This window comes from Ambystoma mexicanum, chromosome 2p (genome assembly GCF_040938575.1).
Source record: "Ambystoma mexicanum isolate Mex_15411 chromosome 2p, UKY_AmexF1_1, whole genome shotgun sequence".
NCBI lineage: Eukaryota > Metazoa > Chordata > Amphibia > Caudata > Ambystomatidae > Ambystoma > Ambystoma mexicanum.
Genome location: NC_090923.1, coordinates 1,285,598,616 through 1,285,619,272, shown reverse-complemented (window position 1 = coordinate 1,285,619,272; position 20,657 = coordinate 1,285,598,616). Strand labels below are relative to the sequence as shown.

General features: G+C 50.0%; 1 protein-coding gene across 1 annotated transcript in view; it reads right to left on the bottom strand.

Moving 5' to 3' along the window:
- Positions 1-208: 208 nt before the first annotated feature.
- Positions 209-20,657, bottom strand: part of ARL6IP1 (ARL6 interacting reticulophagy regulator 1) — a 65,687-nt gene continuing 45,238 nt past the window's right edge. The window contains exon 6 of the mRNA XM_069645601.1: positions 209-673. Within this exon, the coding sequence (XP_069501702.1) occupies positions 555-673 (119 nt within the window). The 3' untranslated portion in view covers positions 209-554. The remainder of the gene's footprint in view (positions 674-20,657) is intronic.

Genomic DNA, 20,657 nt, shown 5'->3' with positions numbered 1-20,657 from the left:
ACACTAAAGTGCCACCACCCCAACACACAGACACATACACACACCCCTCATTATCCTTGCTCAAATCCAGCTTGTCTGCACTCCTTATGTACTAAAAACCGATGCTTCCCCTACACATAAATTGGGAACAAGATTTAAATGGCACTGTTCCGATACAAGTAAAGAGAATTTCTTTTAAAATGTGTAAAGTAAACGCAGGACAGGCATAAAGGAGGTGAGAAATATTTAGTGAGAAAAAGAAAGAATAAAAAGGTGACAGGAATATTTACAAATTTGTAGACTTTGTCTTAAACATTCTGTATACAGGACCAGATACATAAAAACCAACTCACATGCTACATGTTTCAGTAACTACAGCAGTCATTTCAACGACAAGGTTTGAACAGCAGCCATGTAAAGACTACGCAGTTCATCTGTTTCCATACTGATTCAGTGCAATCCAAACATTAACAATAACAAACATTTATATAATTAAAAACACAACAGCAGATAATGACGCACAACAACTGTTCCCTTGAAATCACGATCCCTTCTTTGCAGGATTCTTTCTGCCATCATTCATTTTTCTTCTCCTTTTGTTTCAGAAGTTTGTTGATCTCCCTTTTGCCCATTCCAACATACTTCGTGATAAGTCCATGCTGGTTAAGGCCAGGCAGTAGCATTAAGAAACTCACTGAAAACAGAATATTAAAGTTAAATACTGAACAAGTAGTTAAAAGACAAAATTAGCTCCAAAGTACAACACGCACCAAACATATCCATCCATTTTACAGTTTAATAGTGCACTGCTTACTCTCCACAAAAGAGCACTATCCGGTCTAATTAACTGCACACAACACTAAAGCATATAAAACATTGCTATGAATCGTTTGACAGCCCTAAGGTGAGGGGCGTGAAAAAGACATGTCCTGAGTGGATGTAGGTGGGAGGGGCACGCTGTTTTTCCAAACTCTCAATGGTTATCTAAGCAGAGACATCAGGCTTCACACTTAGGGGACTGGTTCCGTACACGGACACTACAAAAACTAGTTTAAAAAACAAATTATATATATATATATATATATATATATATATATATATATACATATATATACACACACACACACACTATGTTAGAATTAAGTCCAATAAGTGCATGTTGACATTTCCCCTAGGTAGGCCAAGCAACGACACTAAAGTTGATTTTGTACAAACCTTTGTGCAATGCCCCTCCCCCAAAAAACACTTTACCTGTGCAGCAGACTAATTCAACCCACATAACTTCTCCAGGACCATTGCCTTACACTACTGCTTTCCCCTCAATTCCCTTCTTGCTACAAGTGCAAAGAGCACCCCAAGCCTTACATGCTTCCCACAACAGTGCCTATGTTGCATGGCCGGAACTTCTAGATAGGGTGCATTACGGTTTGGCAAATTAGAGGCACTCTGCCCCTTTACACCTCCCAGTCTTACCTTCATCAGAAGAGATAGGTAATCAGTGGCAAACATGTAACCACTACTCTTGCTGAGTGCCTTCCAAGAGGATCTCATTCCACAAATTTAGACACAAACCAACTGATTTAGAGGATACCCACAACCATTCTCCACCCAGTCACAGTTGGTGTGCCCCTAATAGGTTCCTGCAATTCTGGGATAAACTATTACAACACTCTCATAGAACATAGGGCACTTAAATCAGCGCATCACTCCAAGATCCCACTCCCAAGATTGCTCCAGAGAGCAGCAGAGATCTGCTTCTTATGTGGATTTAATCAATTGCAGCATGGACCCCTTTAATCCAGAGGCAAATCTTGCACGGTAAAAACAGTCATTAAGAACCATCCAAAAAACAATTTTGCACAAACTAAGTTGGACACAATGCAACTTCAACAATTGCCCACCCAACACTTGCAATATTTAGAAGCATCACATCTCACCCCTAACCAAGAATAGCTGAACAAGGGAGACCCGTTACAGAATCAGAGCCACACTCATTTTAGTACCATACCAGTAGTGCACTGCCCATGGTTACATCGAATGTGGCTGGACAAACAACGTAGCCATCATACCCCTTTGAAGAATAGTTGTTTTCTGCAATTGGCTGTTCTCATTTCATTACACTCAAGCCATCTTACAAATACCACAGTGCCAAACCCAGCAGCCTTCAACCTACTTACAAGTCCAATGTACAACCAGATGCACATTCAATTGAGTTTGAAGGATCTATACGTTTCAACCACAGGCCAACATCAGGACCAGCTTCACCACTGCAGGGAACACACATTTTGGGGGTGGTAACCCCTGCAGGCGCCAATGGCTCACCACCCCCCTAAAATGCAGGGCGCATCTGCTGTTATGATAAGGATATGAGCGCACCTACACCAACTAGGGCATCATGGCACTACTGGGTTAGGAACTGAAAAGCAGAAAAACCATCCGAAAGAAGGTGGAGGAGACAAGGGATTAGGCTGCGAACAAGTCTTAGGGCCCACCTAAAGGAGAGATGGTCAACTGTCGCTCGAAGAGACAAAGTGGCATTTCATAACTGTGCCTCTGCTACAGAAAACAAGTGGCCAACAATAACAAGCATGTTTATAATGGGGCACCGTAATACGAAGAGCAGTGGAAGAGTGCAGAGAGCAAGGAGTGTAGTGACAACATTTGGTCTGAAGGTTTTCAGACCCTCTTCCATAAAAAGCCTGATGGACCACACAGAGCTTTCAACTTAACTTGCTTGGACACTGGCAGCCAGTGCAAATTGTTCAAGATTGAGGAGGTGGGGCAGAAAGGGAGGGCCCCAACCGCAAGCTCAGCTGCTGAGGTTTTGAAGAAAAGCCAGCTGAGCAAGATAAAACGTGTTGCAATAGTCCAGGGAGCCAGACATGTGAGAGGACAGCCAAGGAGCGGAGGTGAAAGGGGAGATAAAAAGCAAAAACTTTCCAAGTATGCGCAGCTTAAAATGAACTGACTGGCAAACCGCGCTAATCTGGTTTTGCTTAGATGAGGACTGAGAACTTAATGCCCAGGTTCTTAGCAACTGGCAAGGCCAGAGGGCCAAGTTCAGTGAGGCAAAAGGTAGAGAACCACCCAGAAAATTCTGGGTGGATCAGACAATCCGTGTTATGTAAGAATTAGGGCAGTCCAACCAACTGATGTGGGACTAGACAAGACATCTCTTGGGATTAAGTAACCCACCTTTTAATATAGGCCTGTACTGCTGTTAAGCAAAGTTTGAATGCAGTACCCTCTGGGAACACTACAAACAACTATGACTACAGGTATAGGCAACCCAAACTTTGGTATAAGCTTGTACTACACAGTTTTGGTAGCATGTTGAGCAGCCAGGCTGATCTCAAGAGGGGAACTGTGTACTGCAGTGGAGTAACAAAGATTCACAGTTAAGGTATTCAAATAAACTCTTACACTCAAGGTTTCTTGCATAAACACTTATTAATTTATCAGTCAGTTATAAAGCATTCTTCAGAAGGGAGCAATGTACACCGAGTTTCTGAATCAGACAAGACCCTTTTGGGATGGCCCACAGACAACCTACACCCACAGGTGACTTCAGTAACACAGGTGCTGGGGACATTAAATATCTTACTGTTGGCATTCAGAAAAAGTTCAAATTTCTTAAGCAGTGCAGATAAGGAGTTCACTAGAAGAGTTATTCAATTCAATAGGCTAAGCCAAAGTCAAAGGGCAAAAGTCTCCGATAGGATAAAGCACTTCTGTTAAGTAAATTGAGAAGTCTTTGGACAAGTTCTTAGGAGTCTTTGATGAAAAGAAGAATCAAAACGTAGGGCCAACAAGCCGATTAGACTTGTGAGGTGTGGAAGTTACAAGCACTTCTACAATAAGAGGTAAGTTCTCTTAGACTTGTTTTACAGTACCTTGGTAAAGAAGAAAAGATGCAGCCGATTCTGGTCCTGGGCCCCAGTCATGGGGACAAGAGGGACAAAACCTGCAACCAGTAAAACTTCACTTTCACTGGCTGTTTCGAATGTCAGCTACCGCAAATAGCAACAACACGGTTCCTGATTGTCAAGGTGGACTGTGCTTGTTTCTGGGGTCCTGCACCCTGCTGAGGGGGGCTCAGGCTTGGTCAGTCCTGCTTCGTGGGAGTCCAGAGGATCTTCCAAAAGCTTTAGGCCAGCTTAAAAGTAATGCACACAATCTGATGTCCCTCTCCCTGGCTATATGGTTCCCTGCAGCAGGAGGAGGTAGAGGAAATTCAACCAGCACCGAGATGGGTGTCCAGGTGGCTTACTTTGGTGTTGATATGGTCCCACCAACTCAAGGGGAGAAGTCGTCCTTGCAGGGGCTTCTCTGTCGATGTGAACTTGGCACTGCAGCAAGGCTACACCAGCAGCAGGCGTCCTCTTAAAATTCTTCAGTTCCTTCGTTCAGTGGTCGACTCTGCCTTCCAAACCAAAAGACTTGCCTTTTATTCAGTTGTCTCCCATTCATTCCAGCCTAGCTGTCACTCACCCAGCAGGGTAGCTCTCCTTGGGCAGTCAGCCAATCACCATAGTGCATTTGGGTCTCCTAGGAGACCAAGCACATGAGATTCTGGCACCTCCCTCACTTCCTGCCTACCCCAGACACTCGGGCACCAGAGGTGGGTTTCTCTCAGAAACCCCACCAAAGGTGAAATGAACAAAGAGACCAAACCTGGTTTGGCGCGCAAAGAAACTCTAGAAGGACCTTTCCACAAAGACATGGCAAAAAACAAAGACATGGGACCATTTTGTCAAAGATGGCTCTGTGCCATTTTGAAAAAGATGGCTCCCGCGGTTAGCATTACCGGCGCTGCGAACAGCTGCAGTAAATACAAACCATGGTAGTTCAGAACGAAACCACCAGCCATTCTGCAAAGAAAGGGTAGCATCAAAAATGTTACATGAGCAGTTAGACACAGGGGATACTAAGTAACCCCTCCAGCACTCTATTGTAAGATAGTGTACTTGCTAGACCCAGCACAACCCAAGTAAATTCAATTTCACTTTACTGTTCTGGGAAACAGTAGTTTATCCCAGAGAAGGTATTTAAACCTTGGGAAAAAGACTTCCCCTGTGTCACTGCACTGAAGGTGCAGTGTGCCACAATTAAAAGATGATGCTTATGGAGTTTGTTAGACTCCATAGCCAAAAGAAACACACAAGGGGAAAATTCACATCAAAATACATGAGTGGGAAAAAAAAGGTCTCAATCTCTCCAGGTTAAAAAAAATCAAGTCCTCAAAATCCAGCAAAGTTGCTGGGGGTCTCTAACGTGGAGGGAATTAGCACATTTTGGAGAATCCTCCCTAACAACTACACAAGTTGGTAGTGTGACTGAACAGCTCATTTTAAGAGGGGGTAATGCGAGCTGTACAATGAAATCAGTAAATACATGTATCCAAGTAAACACTAAAGTAACAAATTATTTATACACAAATTTAAAGCATTCTTTATAAGGCAGTAAGTAGCTGTAACATTAATCCCAAATTAGGATTCAATTCTTAAAGTGAAAAATAAAGCAGGCGAGTAATTCATTTACATGCTACCCATTTTCCAGCACCCACCCAGAGACGTCATTTGAGGTCAGTATAACTGGATCACCTTTGCAATATTGAGTCATTAAGGAGGGAAAGGTGATATTTTATAAAAAAACTCTCCCAAAGGGATGTCGGCAGTCTTTTATCCCAGCATTAAAGTGTTCAACATTTAAAACCTGTACAAGCACTGGCAAAAAGCCAATAGGTTCAGAAGGAGACCCTTAGGAAGCCATGACAGCAAAGTCAAAGTTCTGCTGCTCTCCAGAAAAATGTTCTTTGGGGGTTGGGGGGCGGTTAATCGAGGGGTTGCGCCAAAATAGAGTTTTTCTTGAGACTAGTTGGTCGCACCAGTTTAAAGGGAGGACATCTTCCCATACCTGTCAATTAGAAAACCGAGTCAGCACAGCTGCAGGGCTTCTCCAGGCAGCGGAGGGTGCTGCTGGCGTCTCGTCTTCTGCTTTGGATGCCCTCCAGTGGTCAACTCTGCACTTCGTCCCAAAAACCCCATTAATTCATAGCTCTAGCCTTTAATCACCCAGCAGGGTGGCTGTCTCCAAGACAGCCGGCCAAATTGGAACTGGTTTCACTCAGGAACACCTAGAGACAAAAGGAAAGGGACATTTCAGGACCCTCCCTCACTGCCTTTCCAGACATACAGGAGCCTGGGTGGGCTTCAGGGATGAAGCACTCAAAAAAAGGCAAAATACATGAAAGCCCAGAAGAAACAACAAAAAAAGAAGACAGGCCATTTTGTGAAAATGGTCACACTTGGGTGCAGCACTGCAGCTGGAGGTACATCGGCCTGCAGATACATGTTACTAGGTAGTAAAAAAAAAGCTACTGCCAGCAGCCAGTCAAGTGAGTTAGTGTAACAAAAGAAGTCCATGGGACTGCTCAGTGGCACTGCACAAAAGGTACAGTATCAATGCAAAAGCTGATGCCTATGGAGTTTTCCAGACTCCGTACAGTAAGGAACATAGAAAAATCACAGTCAGGAAAACACGTGAGTGAGAAAAAGGTCCCACTCACTCAGGAGTAAAAATTAAAAAGTCCCAAGTCCAGCAAAACAGCTGGGGGATCTAAAGGGAATTGGCACAGAAATGGAAATTCTCCCTAACAATCAGTCTCCGTTAAGCTGCAGCCAATTCCTACCCACCAATGGATAAGACGACAGACACAGATCCTGGTGCGTCTCTGCATCGTCGGCATAACAGAACACCGAAAACCAAGAGTGAATCAGTTTAGCAAGAGGCTGAATATATAGATTTGAAAAAAAGAGGGGGGAAGAGCAGAGCCTTGAGGGACACCACAGGTGAGGGACTTGGGCACTAAAGGGAAGGGTGGGGGCGGGGTGGAAGAAAGACTGGGAACAACCAGTGAGAAATGACCAGTCCATGACCTGGCCCGAGATGCCGGCTGAGGACAAACTCAGCATTAAGATGCCATGGTCCATGCGGCAGAGAGGTCCAGCAGGATTAGTGCACCAATACCATCCTGATCCACGGCCAGGCCTTAACCCAGACTGGAAAGGGTAGTGACAACCAGAGTCCACCAGAAATGAGCAGATGAGGAGTGACCAGAGCTTCAAGCAGCTTCATTGGAAATGTGAGAAAAGACGAAAATTAGACAGTGGAAGATTCCAGATTAGATTTTTTTTAGAAGAGGAAGAAGGAACAAGTTACTTACCTGTAACTGTTCTCCAGCATTGGCCTGGCATGGATTCACATGCTCATGAATAAAGAATACATAGCAGTACATCATTACTCAACCACGGGAGGTGGCAAGGCTCAACAGGAGCAATTACTCTCATCTCCGGAACAGGATCACATTCAGGCAAACAGGTTGCATAGCACTATTGACCGAGTCCGAACTCAATCTGGAATCCCCGTCGATGCAATAGGATCTTGTGAAGATGTGCGGAGACCTCCACGTAGCAGCCCTGCAGATGTCCAGCAGGGGCACACCAGGCAGGAACGCCGTAGCGATCACTCTGGTGGAATGGGCTCTGCTCTGGGTAAATCGTCTCTCGGACGCCAAGGCAGCAGTCGGTTTGCCAACCAGTGATTGTGTAATACAGCAAGAGAGCAACCTGGAAATGGAAGCCTTGGACAAAGCTTTCCCATGGCTCACAGGACCAAAGTTCACAAATAGTTGTGACACCTTCCGGAAAATCTTCATGCTTGCCACATAGAACTTCAAACTTCAGAGCATGCGCCACATCCAGCGACTGCAAAGTCCTTTCAGCCAGAAAAAAAAAAAAAAAAAAAAAAAAAAAAAAAAAAAAAAAAAACCACAACACAGGCAACACCAAAGGTTAGTTGAGGTGGAATTCCGACGGAGCCTTCAGCATGAAGGAGGGGTGCATCCTCAGCACCACCCTTGTGTCGTGGAAAGTCAGCCAAGGCAGCTTGCAAGACAGGGCCGGAATTTCACCTACCCTCCTGGCAGAGGCGATGGCCACGAGAGGGGCTTAATGCATAGGCTCAAATGGGGCCCCCCACCCCAGGAGCCTCTTCAGTACCACGTTGCATTCCCACGCCAGGGCAGGCGCATTCACTGGCGCGAACGATCGAAACAGTCCTTTGAGGAACTACAATGTGTGACCAAAGCGAAGACCGGTCTGGAGACCTGGTGTAGCTGAAGATAGCCGCCAGGTGCACTTTGATGGAGGTGTGTGCAAACCCCACCTTGGCCAAGGACAAGTACGGAAGGATCTGAGGGTCCGTAGAGGGTTGATCTGCATCCGGCACCGCATTGCGAAACACTTCCACTTGTGCCAGTCACACTGAAGAGTCGATGACGCCCTGGTGCTGCCAATTACCTCCCTGCCAGTAGCTCATACCCACAGAGCTCTTAAGGATGCAGGAGCCAGGCCTTCAGGTTCAGCGGTGCTGGGTCGAGATTTAGGATTGCACCTTCTCTGGCAAGCAGATCGGCGACCACTGGCAGCTTGTCTGGAGGCGACGTCAACAGGCTGAGAAGGTCCCGGTGCCAAATATTCCTTGGCCACACCGGGGCGACTAGGATCATCCTGCACAGGCACCATTTGAGTAGATTGATGACTCGTAGCAGGAGAGGCAACATGTACAGAAAGAGGCCTTTCCACTGGAAGGGAAATGTGACCCCTCACCCCCCCGCCCCCACCATGCTCCTCAGCTGGTGTAAACTACAGGCGAATCTCGGCCATTTGGTGTTCGCCACTGTCGCAAACAGATTAATCTGGGGTCTGCCCCACCTGAGGAAGAGGCTGTCCACTTGATCCTGCCGTAGCTCCCACTAGTGGCAAGAGCGCAGCTCCCTGCTGAGGGAGTTGGGAATGGTGTTCTTGACTCCCACTAGGTGAAAGGGAATGAGGAACATCCCCTATGGACGACGGCCCATTGCCGCAAGTCCTGCACCTCTCTGGAGAGCACCTGGGGTTCCTCGTGCGACCCTGCTTCCTGATGTAGAACGTTGTGGTGGTATTGTCCGCGAGGACCCTCACTACCTTGCCCTCAAGGGACGGAAGGAAGCACTCGAGGGGCCAGAACACTACTAGCAGTTCCAGAGATCACTCCCCTCCGGTAGCCACATGCCTCTGGCGTGGAGACGTCTGGTGTGGGCTCCCCAGCCCTCCAGGGAAGCATCCATGGTGACTGTCTTATGGTATGAGGGCCTCTGGAAATCCGTGCACCCGGAGATGTTGGAGCGCACACCCCACCATCTTATCGCTCAATAAAACACCTCAAACAATCTTGTCCGCAAAGCTTTTGGACACCTGGATCCACCGAGCGTCTAGGAATTCCTGAAGAGGTCGCATCCACAACCTGCAGTCTGATCAGGTAAATAAACATCATGCCAAGCAGCAACTTGATGGTCCGCACCGTGGCGATCTTCAGTGCCAACAGCGGTTGCACCATGCCCAGTATGGCAGGTATTCTCCCTTCCAAGGGGGCCACCAGGACCCCAGGAACAGGGTGTTCTGCCATGGAATCAAGCAGGACTTTGGATAGTTCACAGAAAGGGCCAGATCCATCGGCAGCCGGACGGTCCTTTCCGTGTGTTCGACGGCAACTTCCCTCGACTTGGCACAGATGAGCCAGGCTTCAAGGTACGATACACATGTATCCCTTGTAGGAGCAGATGGGCCGCCACTGATGCCAGGCACTACGTAAACACCCTGGGCGCTGATTTCAGTCTGAAGGGAAGGCCCTTTAATTGGTAGTGCGTTCCTTGTATGACAAAGCGTAGGTACTTCCGATGCTTCTCGTGCATGGGGACATGGACGTAAGCGTCCACCAGATCCAGCGACATCTGGAGTCACCTTCCTCCAGTCGGCCGAGCACGTGCTCCAATGTGACCATCCTGAATTTTTGGGACTTGAGGTACTGCAGGTCAAGAATGGGCCTCAGCCCCCCAGTCTTCTTTACCAAGAAGTATCTGAAGTAGACGCTGGAGTCGATTTGGAACCAGCTCTATCACCCCTTTTCTTATTAGGGCATGTACCTCCTGTAGGAGCTGAGGGATGTGCTGCTCCTGCCAGGCCACCAGTGGCCTCCATGGACACTTCTAGAATTGAGCGAGAGCTTCCAGCACCCATCGGTCGGTGTGTGGATTCTGAATAGGAGGGCAGGCCATGTAGCTTCAGTTGGTACTTATGTTTTCAGCAAGATAAACCCTTCTCAGAAGCCTTTGACACTTCGGTGGAAGGGCTGATAGCTTATGAATAAGACCTTTGGTATTCCAAGAAGAGCAGAGCAGGGGTGGGACGCACGTCTGTCGCAGAATATATGCATTAGTTAGGCAACCACACGAGCGATTTCCCCAAATTAAGCCGCCTGAGGTTAAAGTAGGCGTGGTGTGTGCAGCTGCAGATATAACTTAAGCTACAGGAATGAGTTTGCAAGAAATCCTTTGGACGAACGAAGACATGAAACAGGGCGTGCAACCAGCTGCCAATGACTTAACAGATTTTTGTCTTGACTACGTGCCAGCTATCGAATGCAATGTTAACCAAAATGTATACAAGTATGAACTTTGAATGCTTAGTTCACTCCTGCGCAGTCTGAGTGTGCAGGGAGTCATGCCCTTTCACAAAAGCCTAAATTGAATAAATGAATGACTTGACTTATTTGGTCTGAGTCTTATTGGTGGGGTCCCTTGTACCAGGTTGGGGTGAGCAGAGGTGTATCCTCAGGTGGAGATCTTTTCCCCACTCACTGATGAAGCCTGCCAGCCGGCCTCCCAACAGGGTGCATTGGTGGGGGCCCGACGTCCTGGCCGGTTCAATCCTGCTCGGGGCCCGAGTGTCTCCTTGGGAGCGACGACGATGGCAGCCACCTCCGAAAGACTTGGAACGACCCCTGTAGGCCTCCTGGGTCGTGGAATGAGAAGGCTGGCAGTACGAGGATGGTCCCCTGCCGAAACCCTTACACCTGCCAGATTTCCCTCTTGAGGCACAAAGGAAGGACGATGTTGAAGCGTGCCAAGGGCACAGGCCGTCTCCGTGTCGGTCTTGATGGCTTGCAACTATTTGTCAACAGCCTTCCCAAAGTCCCAGTCGAAAGGCATGTCCAGGACCCGCGTCTTAACTTACTGCCGAAAGTTGGTGGATCTCAACCAGCCACAACGACGGAGGCAGACACCGTTCTCCATCTGTCGGAACCCAGTGTCCGCAATACAAGGGCCACGGTGATGGCATGGTCCGATGCCACCTCGCCCTCTTGGAGGATCTCCAGCACCTCGACCGGTTTAATTCCAGCAGCAGGGCCATCTTAGACGACCGCTCCCTGTGGTATCTGGCCAGGATTGCAATTGCATTCGCTGCCTTGGCCGCCGTCGCTGCGAGTAGATCACCTTTCTACCCATGGCATCCAATTTTCTAGCCCTACCCCCCCCCCTCGCTGTCCGGGGAAACGGAGGCTGAAGACGAGGAGTTTGAAGACTTCTTCCTCGCAGCCGCTGAGACCAGAGTCCAGAGTCCAGTGAGGGCTGCAACCGCAGGCACTTGGGTGCAGACTCCAGCACCTGGTACTTTTTTCCAGCCTGTCTCTTTTCAGCGCGGCAGAGGCAGGCTTCCTCATCAGCGCCAGGCCCTCATCCCACACGTTGTCCCGGAGAGGCATCACAGCGTTCATAAACTAAACCTTCCTCGGTCTCTTCAGGCGTCAGCTGGAATAGCTCAGATGCGTGGGCAACCATGGCATGGAACAATCCTACTTTGTTGGTGGGGAAGCCCTCGGCGGCAGGGAAACGCCACCTTCGTCGTTTGTGTCCGTCCCTGTATCCATAGGGGGAAGGAGGGGGGGCGAGGGCATGTGCGGCAGTTGAGGTGGTGTACGGTGCAGTTTTCTCTTCGCTGGCGGGGGGGCCCAGGTCCACAGGGCCAGCCATCGGCATCCTCTTCTGGATCTCCGACACCAGCAGGGGGAGAATTAAATTGATGTCCAGTGATACGTCCATGGGAGGTGGGGAGGGGTTGGAATAGGCTTACTGGGCCCAGTGCCCACATCAGCATTCCAGCCATCATCATCCTTCCGTCATCCCCCACGTCCTCCGGGCCCGTGTGAACAGACCATGTTCTCTTCATCCGAAGAAGAACTATCTGTGCCCTGGAGCACAGCAGAGGCCTCCACTCCACCACCCACCTTTTACTGCGTCACGAAGGGTCAGTCTCGGACTCAGGAACGGCATCCTCTTCTCCAGCGTTTTCTCCACCAGTTTGGCAAAGCCTCCCGCCTGGAAGGGAATGGCCCTCTGGGCGCCGTCGGGGGTCCCTTGTACTGGGTCAGCTCCTTTCGCCTTTGAGAGCAGCTGCCACCAACCCCATCGTCGCGGATGACTTTGCTTGGACCATCTGGGTAGGTCAGATAGCTTACCCTGCGCCTTGTCTTCTCCCGCAGCTTCCCTGGGTTAGCAGACTTAGTCTTTGAGAAGGAGCTGGAGCGATGACTTCAGATGGAGGCAGACGGTGAAGAGGAGCGTGCCCTGCTAATTGTGGGACCCGCTTGTGCGGTGACCCCAACGGAAACAGACTCAAAGTGCTTGGCGGTGTCTTTGGACCCCACATATGGAGCGCCATCAAAGGACTTAGAAGCCCCCCCCCCCCCACCGATCCTGTGAGGCATGCCCCCCTGTTTGCCACACAGGGGAGAGGCCTTCGCATTGAGCCACGCCGCCAACCTACTTTGACAATCCTGGATGGTGTGCTTTGAGAAACCAAAGCAAATCTCACAATCCGCTTCCTTGTGATCTGGATGGAACACACTCCTCAATCCGTAGATGGAGCACAACTTGAAGAGGGAACCGCCATTCTTCCCCCCCCCCCCCCTCGGACATGGTACGGTGTGCAGTGTAGGCCCGATGGCCTTCTGGAATCTTCAATGAAACGCAAAGATTCTTGCCCTTGAGGGGCATTGAAAGACACTAACGGATCCCTGCTTGCCAGTTGAAGAAGAAAGAGTACACAGACTATTTGACAAAAATAGAAGCTTTTTAACAAAAAAGCACCAAAACGTAGAAAAGCTCAGAGCGAAACATGACGACTCCCAACACGAACATGCGGAAAAAAATCTGAAGACGGCTGCCAGATGAAGGGCTTAGGTAGAGGGCAGTCATTGGCTGGAGGCAGTATGACCCAGAGCTCAATGATTGGTTTATACTAGAAAGACAGTTTGAGTGAAAGTGAAACTTTCTTTTACCGAGGCTTCCTGGCCCAACAACAGGGATTATTCATGAGCATGTGAATCCATGCCAGACCCCATGCTGGAGAAAGCAGTTTTCCACAAGAGGAACTGCAGGGGCCTGATGTATAGGCTCAAAAGGGGCTCCCTCGAGCCTCGTCAGCACCACATTGAGCTCCCACGTCGGGGCAGGAGCCTTCAGCGGCGGCAAAGATCGAAACAGTCCTTTGAGGAAAACATTGACGAGACAGTGTGACTGAAGAGAAGATCTTTCTCGAGATCTGGTGTAGCGGGAGTTAGCCGGCAGATGCACCTTGATAGAGGCATGCACGAGTCCCGCCTTGGCCAAGGACAACTAATATGGAAGAATCTTTGGGGCCATGACCCTCAGAAGGGTGATCTTCTGCGACCAGCACCACGTAGCAAACCACCTGTGACCGTAGCACTGACCAGTCAACGACGCTCTGGCCTTGGCAAGGACTTCCCTGCAGTCTGCTGGCAACTCCTACTTCCAAATCTTAGGGCTGCAGTAGCCCTCAGTTTCAGCGATCCAGGGTCATGGAGGATTGCGCCTCCTCTAGCGAGCAGATCTGCAACCACCAGCAGCTTGATTGGAGGAGACACTGACAAGCTGAGAAGGTGCGGGTACCAAATCTGCCTCGGCCACACCATGCCGAGGAGTATTATCCTGTATCGGCACTGAGTTGATGGATAACTCGCAGCAGGGGAGGCAATAGTGGGGACGCATACAGATACAGCCCTTCCCATGGGAAGGAGAACGCATCCCCCATGTTCCCCGGGTGGGGGAAATCTGCTAGCAAACTTCTGGCCTTGGAGATTGCCGCCGTCGCAAACAGATCGATCTGGGGCCTGCTGAAAGTTCCCGCTCGTGGAATGAGCTCAACTCCCTGCTGAGAGAGTCGGCCTTCTTGACTCCTGCCAGGTGAAAGGGGACGAGGAACATCTCTTATCAAACACTTTGGAGAGCGCTGGGGACAGAGTACCCCCCTGCTTCCTGAGGAAGAACATTGGTGGTGTTGTCCGTGAAGATCCTCACCACTTTGCCCTTCAGAGACGGAAGGAATTACTTAACAGCCCAGAACACTACCTGCAGCACCAGGATATTTATGTGGCGATCCTTCTCTGCCTGCCACAGGCCTCTGGTGTGCAGACGTCCGGTGTGGGCTCCAAAGCCTTCCAGGGAAGCATCAGTGGTGACCATCTCTTGGTACAGGGGGGGTTGGGTCCTTTGGAACCCTGTGTCATGGGTGACGTTTGATTGAACACCCCACCACTGTCCAATGGAACTCCTTGTCGAGCGGTATCTTGTCCGAAGCTTCCGACAGCAGAACCCAGCAAGCGTGCAAGAACTCCTGAAAAGGTCGCATCCATAACTTGCAGAGCTGGATAAGGTACATGCAAGACAACATGTCGAGAAGCGACTTGATGGTCCGCACTGTGGCGGTCTTCAGTGACAGACGTTGCACTTTCCCCAGAAGGGAATAGTTTCTTACCTGTAACTCCATTTCTCCAGCATTGGTATCTTTCATGGATTGACATGCTTCGAATATTCCCCGTCGACAGACTGGGAACCCTCGGTACGCTTATAAAGCTGTTTCCCATAGGAAACTGTGCGACACTTGTGTCCTATCTACGTCGTTTTGGGCCCGCGCACTTATGCCCCACTAGGACGTAGCGGTATAAATGCCCCGCCCCCACGGCTCCCTTCAGATTTCGACCCCTCCAAAGCAGAACGGGGTGAAACCTAGATATACAAGACGATTGCATTCCGGGGAGGCCGGATGTGAATCCATGAAAGATACCAATGCTGGAGAAATTGAGTTACAGGTAAGAAACCATTCCCTTCTCCAGCATTAGATCTTTCATGGATTCACATGCTTCGAATAGAATGCACAGCAGTGATCCTGAAAAAGGAGCTGTGAATGCAATCCGGCACCCTCCCAAGCATATGTATAGCGAACCACGCTTACGTAGGATGCCAATTTAAAATGCGCAACAATGCATGCACATATATATATATACATACATACACACACACATCCGTATACACATGTCAAAATAAAGCACAGACCCTTCTTAAAATGGCTTACCTTATTGAAACAGATGGCGCAGGACAGCTCTTCCCATTTGCATTTCATCTGCATGCTGCCGTGCAAGGCAGTAGTGGCGGGTAAATGAGTGAGGCACTGACCATGCCGCCGCCTGGCAAATGTCTGTCAGTGGGATTCCTGCCCACAACGCCGTCGACAACGAAGTTGCCCTTGTGGAATGAGCTCTGACGCCCTTGTAGCGGTTTTGTCACTTTTGAATGACAGAAGGCAATCGTCGACGAGACCCATCGGGCCAGTCCCCGCTTTGAAATTGCTTTTCCTTTTGCCGAAGGACCATATGTTACAAAGAGTTGTTGCGCAGATCTAAGTTGCTGAGTCCAATGAAGGTAACATTTTAGAGCTCTGACGTCCAAGGTATGTAGGACTTTTTCCACAGCCGATGAGGGGGGGGGGTCGCGAAAAAGGTGGGCAGGACAATGGATGTTGATGGAAAACGTTTAACCAGAGGCAACGTCCGGAACAAACCCCTCATGAAGTGTTTCACCAACCTGTCACTAAACCGGTGAGACGACTTCCTTCTCCTCGTGAACCTTAGAGATGGCGTCAGGTGTACCTTTATTGATGAAAAAGATAATCCGCTCTTCGCTAGGTGTAGCAGATATGGCAGAAGCTGTTCTGGAGTGATCCTTAGAGGTTGCACTCCCGTCTGTCCTTGACACCACATACAGAACCTTCTCTCCACTTACACTTGTACGACTTGTTGGTGGAAGGGGCTCACGCTGCTTGCAGGATCCTCCGACAGTCCGACGAAATGCTCAAGGCACCAAATTCTGAAAAGTCAGGAGCCAAGCTGTGAGATTGAGACTGTCTGGATTGTGATGCCACACTGTTCCCTCGTCCCGGGACAGGAGATTGGGAACCTTCGGGAACGTTATTGGTTGATCCACTGACAGGTGAAGCAGGTCGCAAAACCACAGCTGCCTCGGCCAACACGGTGCCAGAAGGATGACCCGGCACCTGTACCTGCGTATCCACTGCAAAGTTCTCTGTATTTGAGGGAAGGCGTAGAGGAACTGGTCCGTCCACGGGAAGGAGCATGCTCCCCCCCGCCCCCCAGAGAGCCTTCCTGTGGCCACCCGCTGGCATACATTTCGCACTTCTTGTTCGTAGCGAAGAGATCCAGCGGAGGCCATCCCCATTTCTTGAAGACCTTCGACAACTGAACGCTGTCGATCTCCCATTCGTGAATTTGGTCCATATTTCTGCTGAGCGAGTCCGCTTGCTCGTTCTATACCCCCGGAAGATGATGAGCTACGATGGATATATCGTGTTTCAGAGCCCAATGCCACACCTTCTGAGCCTTGGTGGAAAGGGTTCTGGATCGTGTGCCCCCTTGCTTCCTCAAGTAAAACATCGCCATCGTGTTGTCCGTCAATACTCTCACTATGGACCCTCTGATGTGCGGCAGGAACGACTTCAGGGCCCAGCGCACTGCTCTCAATTCCAGAACGTTGATGTGCAGGAGAGATTCCCTCCGAGACCAACGACCTTGCATTTGTAGAGTCCCATGTGTGCTCCCCAGCCTGTCAGGGACGCGTTCGTCACTATGGTTAGCCGAAACTCTGGCTCCTGTAGGGGTACCCCTGGATAGATTCTGGAAGCTTTGCCACCACTGAAGAGCTAGTAGGAGCTTGTCGTCGGTCAGTTTGTCCGACCAGAGCCCTTGGACCTGCGTCCACCGGTCTGCCAGAAACTCTTGCACCGGCCTCATGAACAGGCGGCAGTTGCCCACCAGAGGAATGCAGGACGCCATAGCGCCCAGAATTGACATTTTCTCACTGACAGTCTGGTATTGATTTTCAGCTGACCTGCCAATCGATTGAGTTTGGTGATTCTGTCGAGGGATGGCTTCACTAACCCTGACTGGGTCTCGAACTGTGCGCCCAGAACACCAAGCTTCTCGACGGCGTTAACGAGGATTTCTCGAAGTTTACCGCAAACCCCAGCCATTGTAAGAGGTGCATGGAGGCCTGCAAACTTGTGTGAGTCGACATAGGGGAGGACCCCCCTCACCAACCAGTCATCGAGATACGGGTATACATGATGGCCTTGCCTTCTCAGCCAGGCTGCCACCGGGGCCAAACATTTCGTGAACGCTCTGGGAGAGGATTTCAGCCCAAAAGGAAGTACTGTGAACTGGTAGGGAGTCCGCCCTACCACAAACCGAGGAACTTTGTGTCGCTGACACATCGGTATGTGGAAGTACGCGTCCTGCAGGTCCAGAGACGCCAGAAAGTCCCCTTCTTGAACTGACCGGATCACTTCTTGGAGCGTGAGCATCTTGAATTTTAGGCATTTCAATGATTTGTTTAGATCGCGCAGGTCTAGAATGGGACGCCACTTTCCGTTTGTTTTTTTCACCACAAAGTATCGGGAATAAACCCCTTACCGCCTCCGACGATGAGCCAATTCTATAGCACCTTTTTGTAGCATAAATGCCATTTCCTGCTGCAACACTCTCAGATGGGGTTGAGCTACAAACGCTGGTGGAATGTGCAGAGAGTTGCTTTTGAATTGCAGGGAATGTCCGTATCTTACAGTGTCCAACACCCATTGATCCATTATTTGCTCCCATTCGTTGATGTAGCACGATACCCTGCCTCCCAGAACGTTCCGATGCCCGTCATTGTTCTCTTCTTGGGGACCTGGTAGTCCCGGCGTCGTTTTGCCGCTTGAGAAGCCCGTCTGTATCCCTGGGAGGGGTATGCTGGCCTGCTGAAGTACCTGTCTCTCGATGCCGAGAATCTGGAATTTCCCGATGCTCCCCTGAAGGGACGAAGAGACAGCAAACTTCGACCACTGGCCCCCAAGAAACGTGCCGTGTCCGAGTCCTCTTTCATGCCCTTCAGGGCCTCTTCCACCTTCTCGCCGAACAGAAGGTCTCCCTCAAAAGGCATATCCAGCACCTTGTATTGCACCTCTGGTCGGAAGTTGGTGCATTTCAGCCATGCCTGCCTTCGGAGAACCACACCTTTATTCATCTGCTTAAACCCCGATTCCGCGAGGTCCACCGGAATTTTTTTTTTATTTATTTTATTTTCAAAACCAAACACCACACAATACAACTGTTTCAGTACATAGAAGCATCGTTAAACCATCACATTTTATAGTATAATTACCCAACCTCCCCCCACTCAAACTATCGAGTGGCGCAGTACTTATGCGCTCATCATCCGAGTCCTCCGATTCGTTATTACCCTGGTGAGGGTTTGCCATGGGGGCCACCAATCGCCGCCAGGCCAGCAGGTGCCCTACTTCCTCCTCACCCCACCTAGTGACCGCTTCAAAACAAACTACAGATTCCGCTTCCGCCCATTTTAGGAGGTCCGCCCACCATAGCCCCACCCTGGGTCTGTGGGCCGCTTTCCAGCCCACAGCAATCCTGCGCTTGGCCAGGACATAAGCTAAATCCCTCATCTTGCTTATGTGCTTTAAGTCCCGGGGTCTGGGAAAAATCCCGAGCATGCATGCCCAAGCTGATCCCACATCCAACACCACTCCCCCACCAGCCAGTTTCATTTTAACCTCATCCCAAAAACTGTGCACCTCCGGGCAAGCCCAGAACATGTGTAGCAGCCCCGCTTCCACCTCCCCACACCTGGGGCATTTCTGCGTAACCGAGCCTCCAAACCTTGCAATTTTCCCCAGGAGTCAGATAGGCCCTATGGGTTACATACAGTTGGAGTTGTTGTTGGAGTTGTTGGAGTCTCGCGTTCCGGGACACCTTTTTAATGGTACCTCTGGGCTCTCTCCCAGTCCCCGTCTGTCATGGGTCCACCTACCTCTTCTTCCCAATCCTGTCTCAATTGGGGCAGCTCCTTCCCAACCCTCGCTCTCAGGAGCTCGTAGATCCTCGATATTTTGTGCTCGCCCTCCAAAACATCATACATAGTTTCCAGGGAGGCATCAGGGTCGTCAGCCAACACCGTCTCCGGCCATCTCTCTCTAACTCGTTTCATAAGCCTAGCATGGGTTATATATTGGCCTCTATGCACCCCTGTCTCTTCTTGCAACCTCTGAAAGTCCAATGCCTCCCCTTCCTGCCATATGTCCCCAAGGGTGGCCAAGCTTACCGGTTCTCAGTATCTACGGACCGACTCAAATAGTTGAGTCGTTCCGGCACAGCGCCACCAGTGGGGCCTGTTGGGAGAGCGGCTCGGAATCACCCATCATTCTCCATGTTCTGCGCCAGACCTCCCAGCCCAGCCTCAGTAGCCGCCCCCTTCCCACCAGTTTGTCCCTCAGCAACCACACCACTTCCCTCAAAAAGTATGGGGCTGAGTCTTCAGACGACAGCCACCTGGCCACATACAGCAGCTGCCCCGCCAGATAATAAGAGTTCAAAATTTGGCAGGCCTATGCCCCCCTTATCGCACGGGTTCTGGAGTTTCCACAGGGCCACCCTGTTTCTGGAGTTACCCCACACGAAACCCCTACACACACTATGAAGTCTCAAAAACAGGCTCCTGGGAATCAAAAACGGGACATTCACAAAAAAATGCAAGAGTCTAGGCAGGCCGCTCTCCCCATCATAGTCAGGGGCAATCTAGACCAAATCACCATGCTGTTCTTGACCCCCTCTATTGCTTTCTTTGTATTATGTTTATGCTCCGCCTCAATCTTGTGGTAAATATTTACTCCCAAATACCTAAATGTCTCAATCTGCCATGGTATTGGCAAGATAGGCAGCCTCTGCAACGGGACGTGCCTGTATCTGCCCAAGGGAAACAGACTAGACTTCCTAGGGTTCACTGATATGCCCGAGAGTGGCGTAACGGTCCATCACCTCCAGCACATACTGCAAGTTCTCTTCCGGATGACGCAGTTAAAGGAGCATGTCATCCACGTACAGTGATACCAGGTGTCTACCACTTACTGTGCTCATGCCCAGCTCCCGGTATTGTTGCCGCAGGCATATTGCCAGAGGCTCTAGTGCTAGTATGTATAACATGGGTGACCAGGGGCATCCCTGTCTGGTCCCCCTGCTGAGTTGCCAACTATCTGAGACTATGGACCCTGTTTTGACTCTCGCCATCGGGGTGCTGTACAACAACTGGACCCACCTGATGTATCCAGGTCCCATTCCGTATCCCCTAAGGGCCGCTTTCAGCCAAGGCCACCGTACCGAATCAAAGGCTTTGACCGTGTCTAGCGACACGATAGCCAGCTCGCCCGTATCTTCCTCAGTTTGGTCAATAATGTGGTGTAGCCTCCAATGGTTATCAGTGATGTTCCGGCCTGGGACATAGCCCGTCTGATCTGGGTGTATCAGCTTACCGATCACCCTCTTCAGCCTATTCGCCAGCACTGCCGTAAGTATTTTGCTATCCTGGTTGAGCATGGACA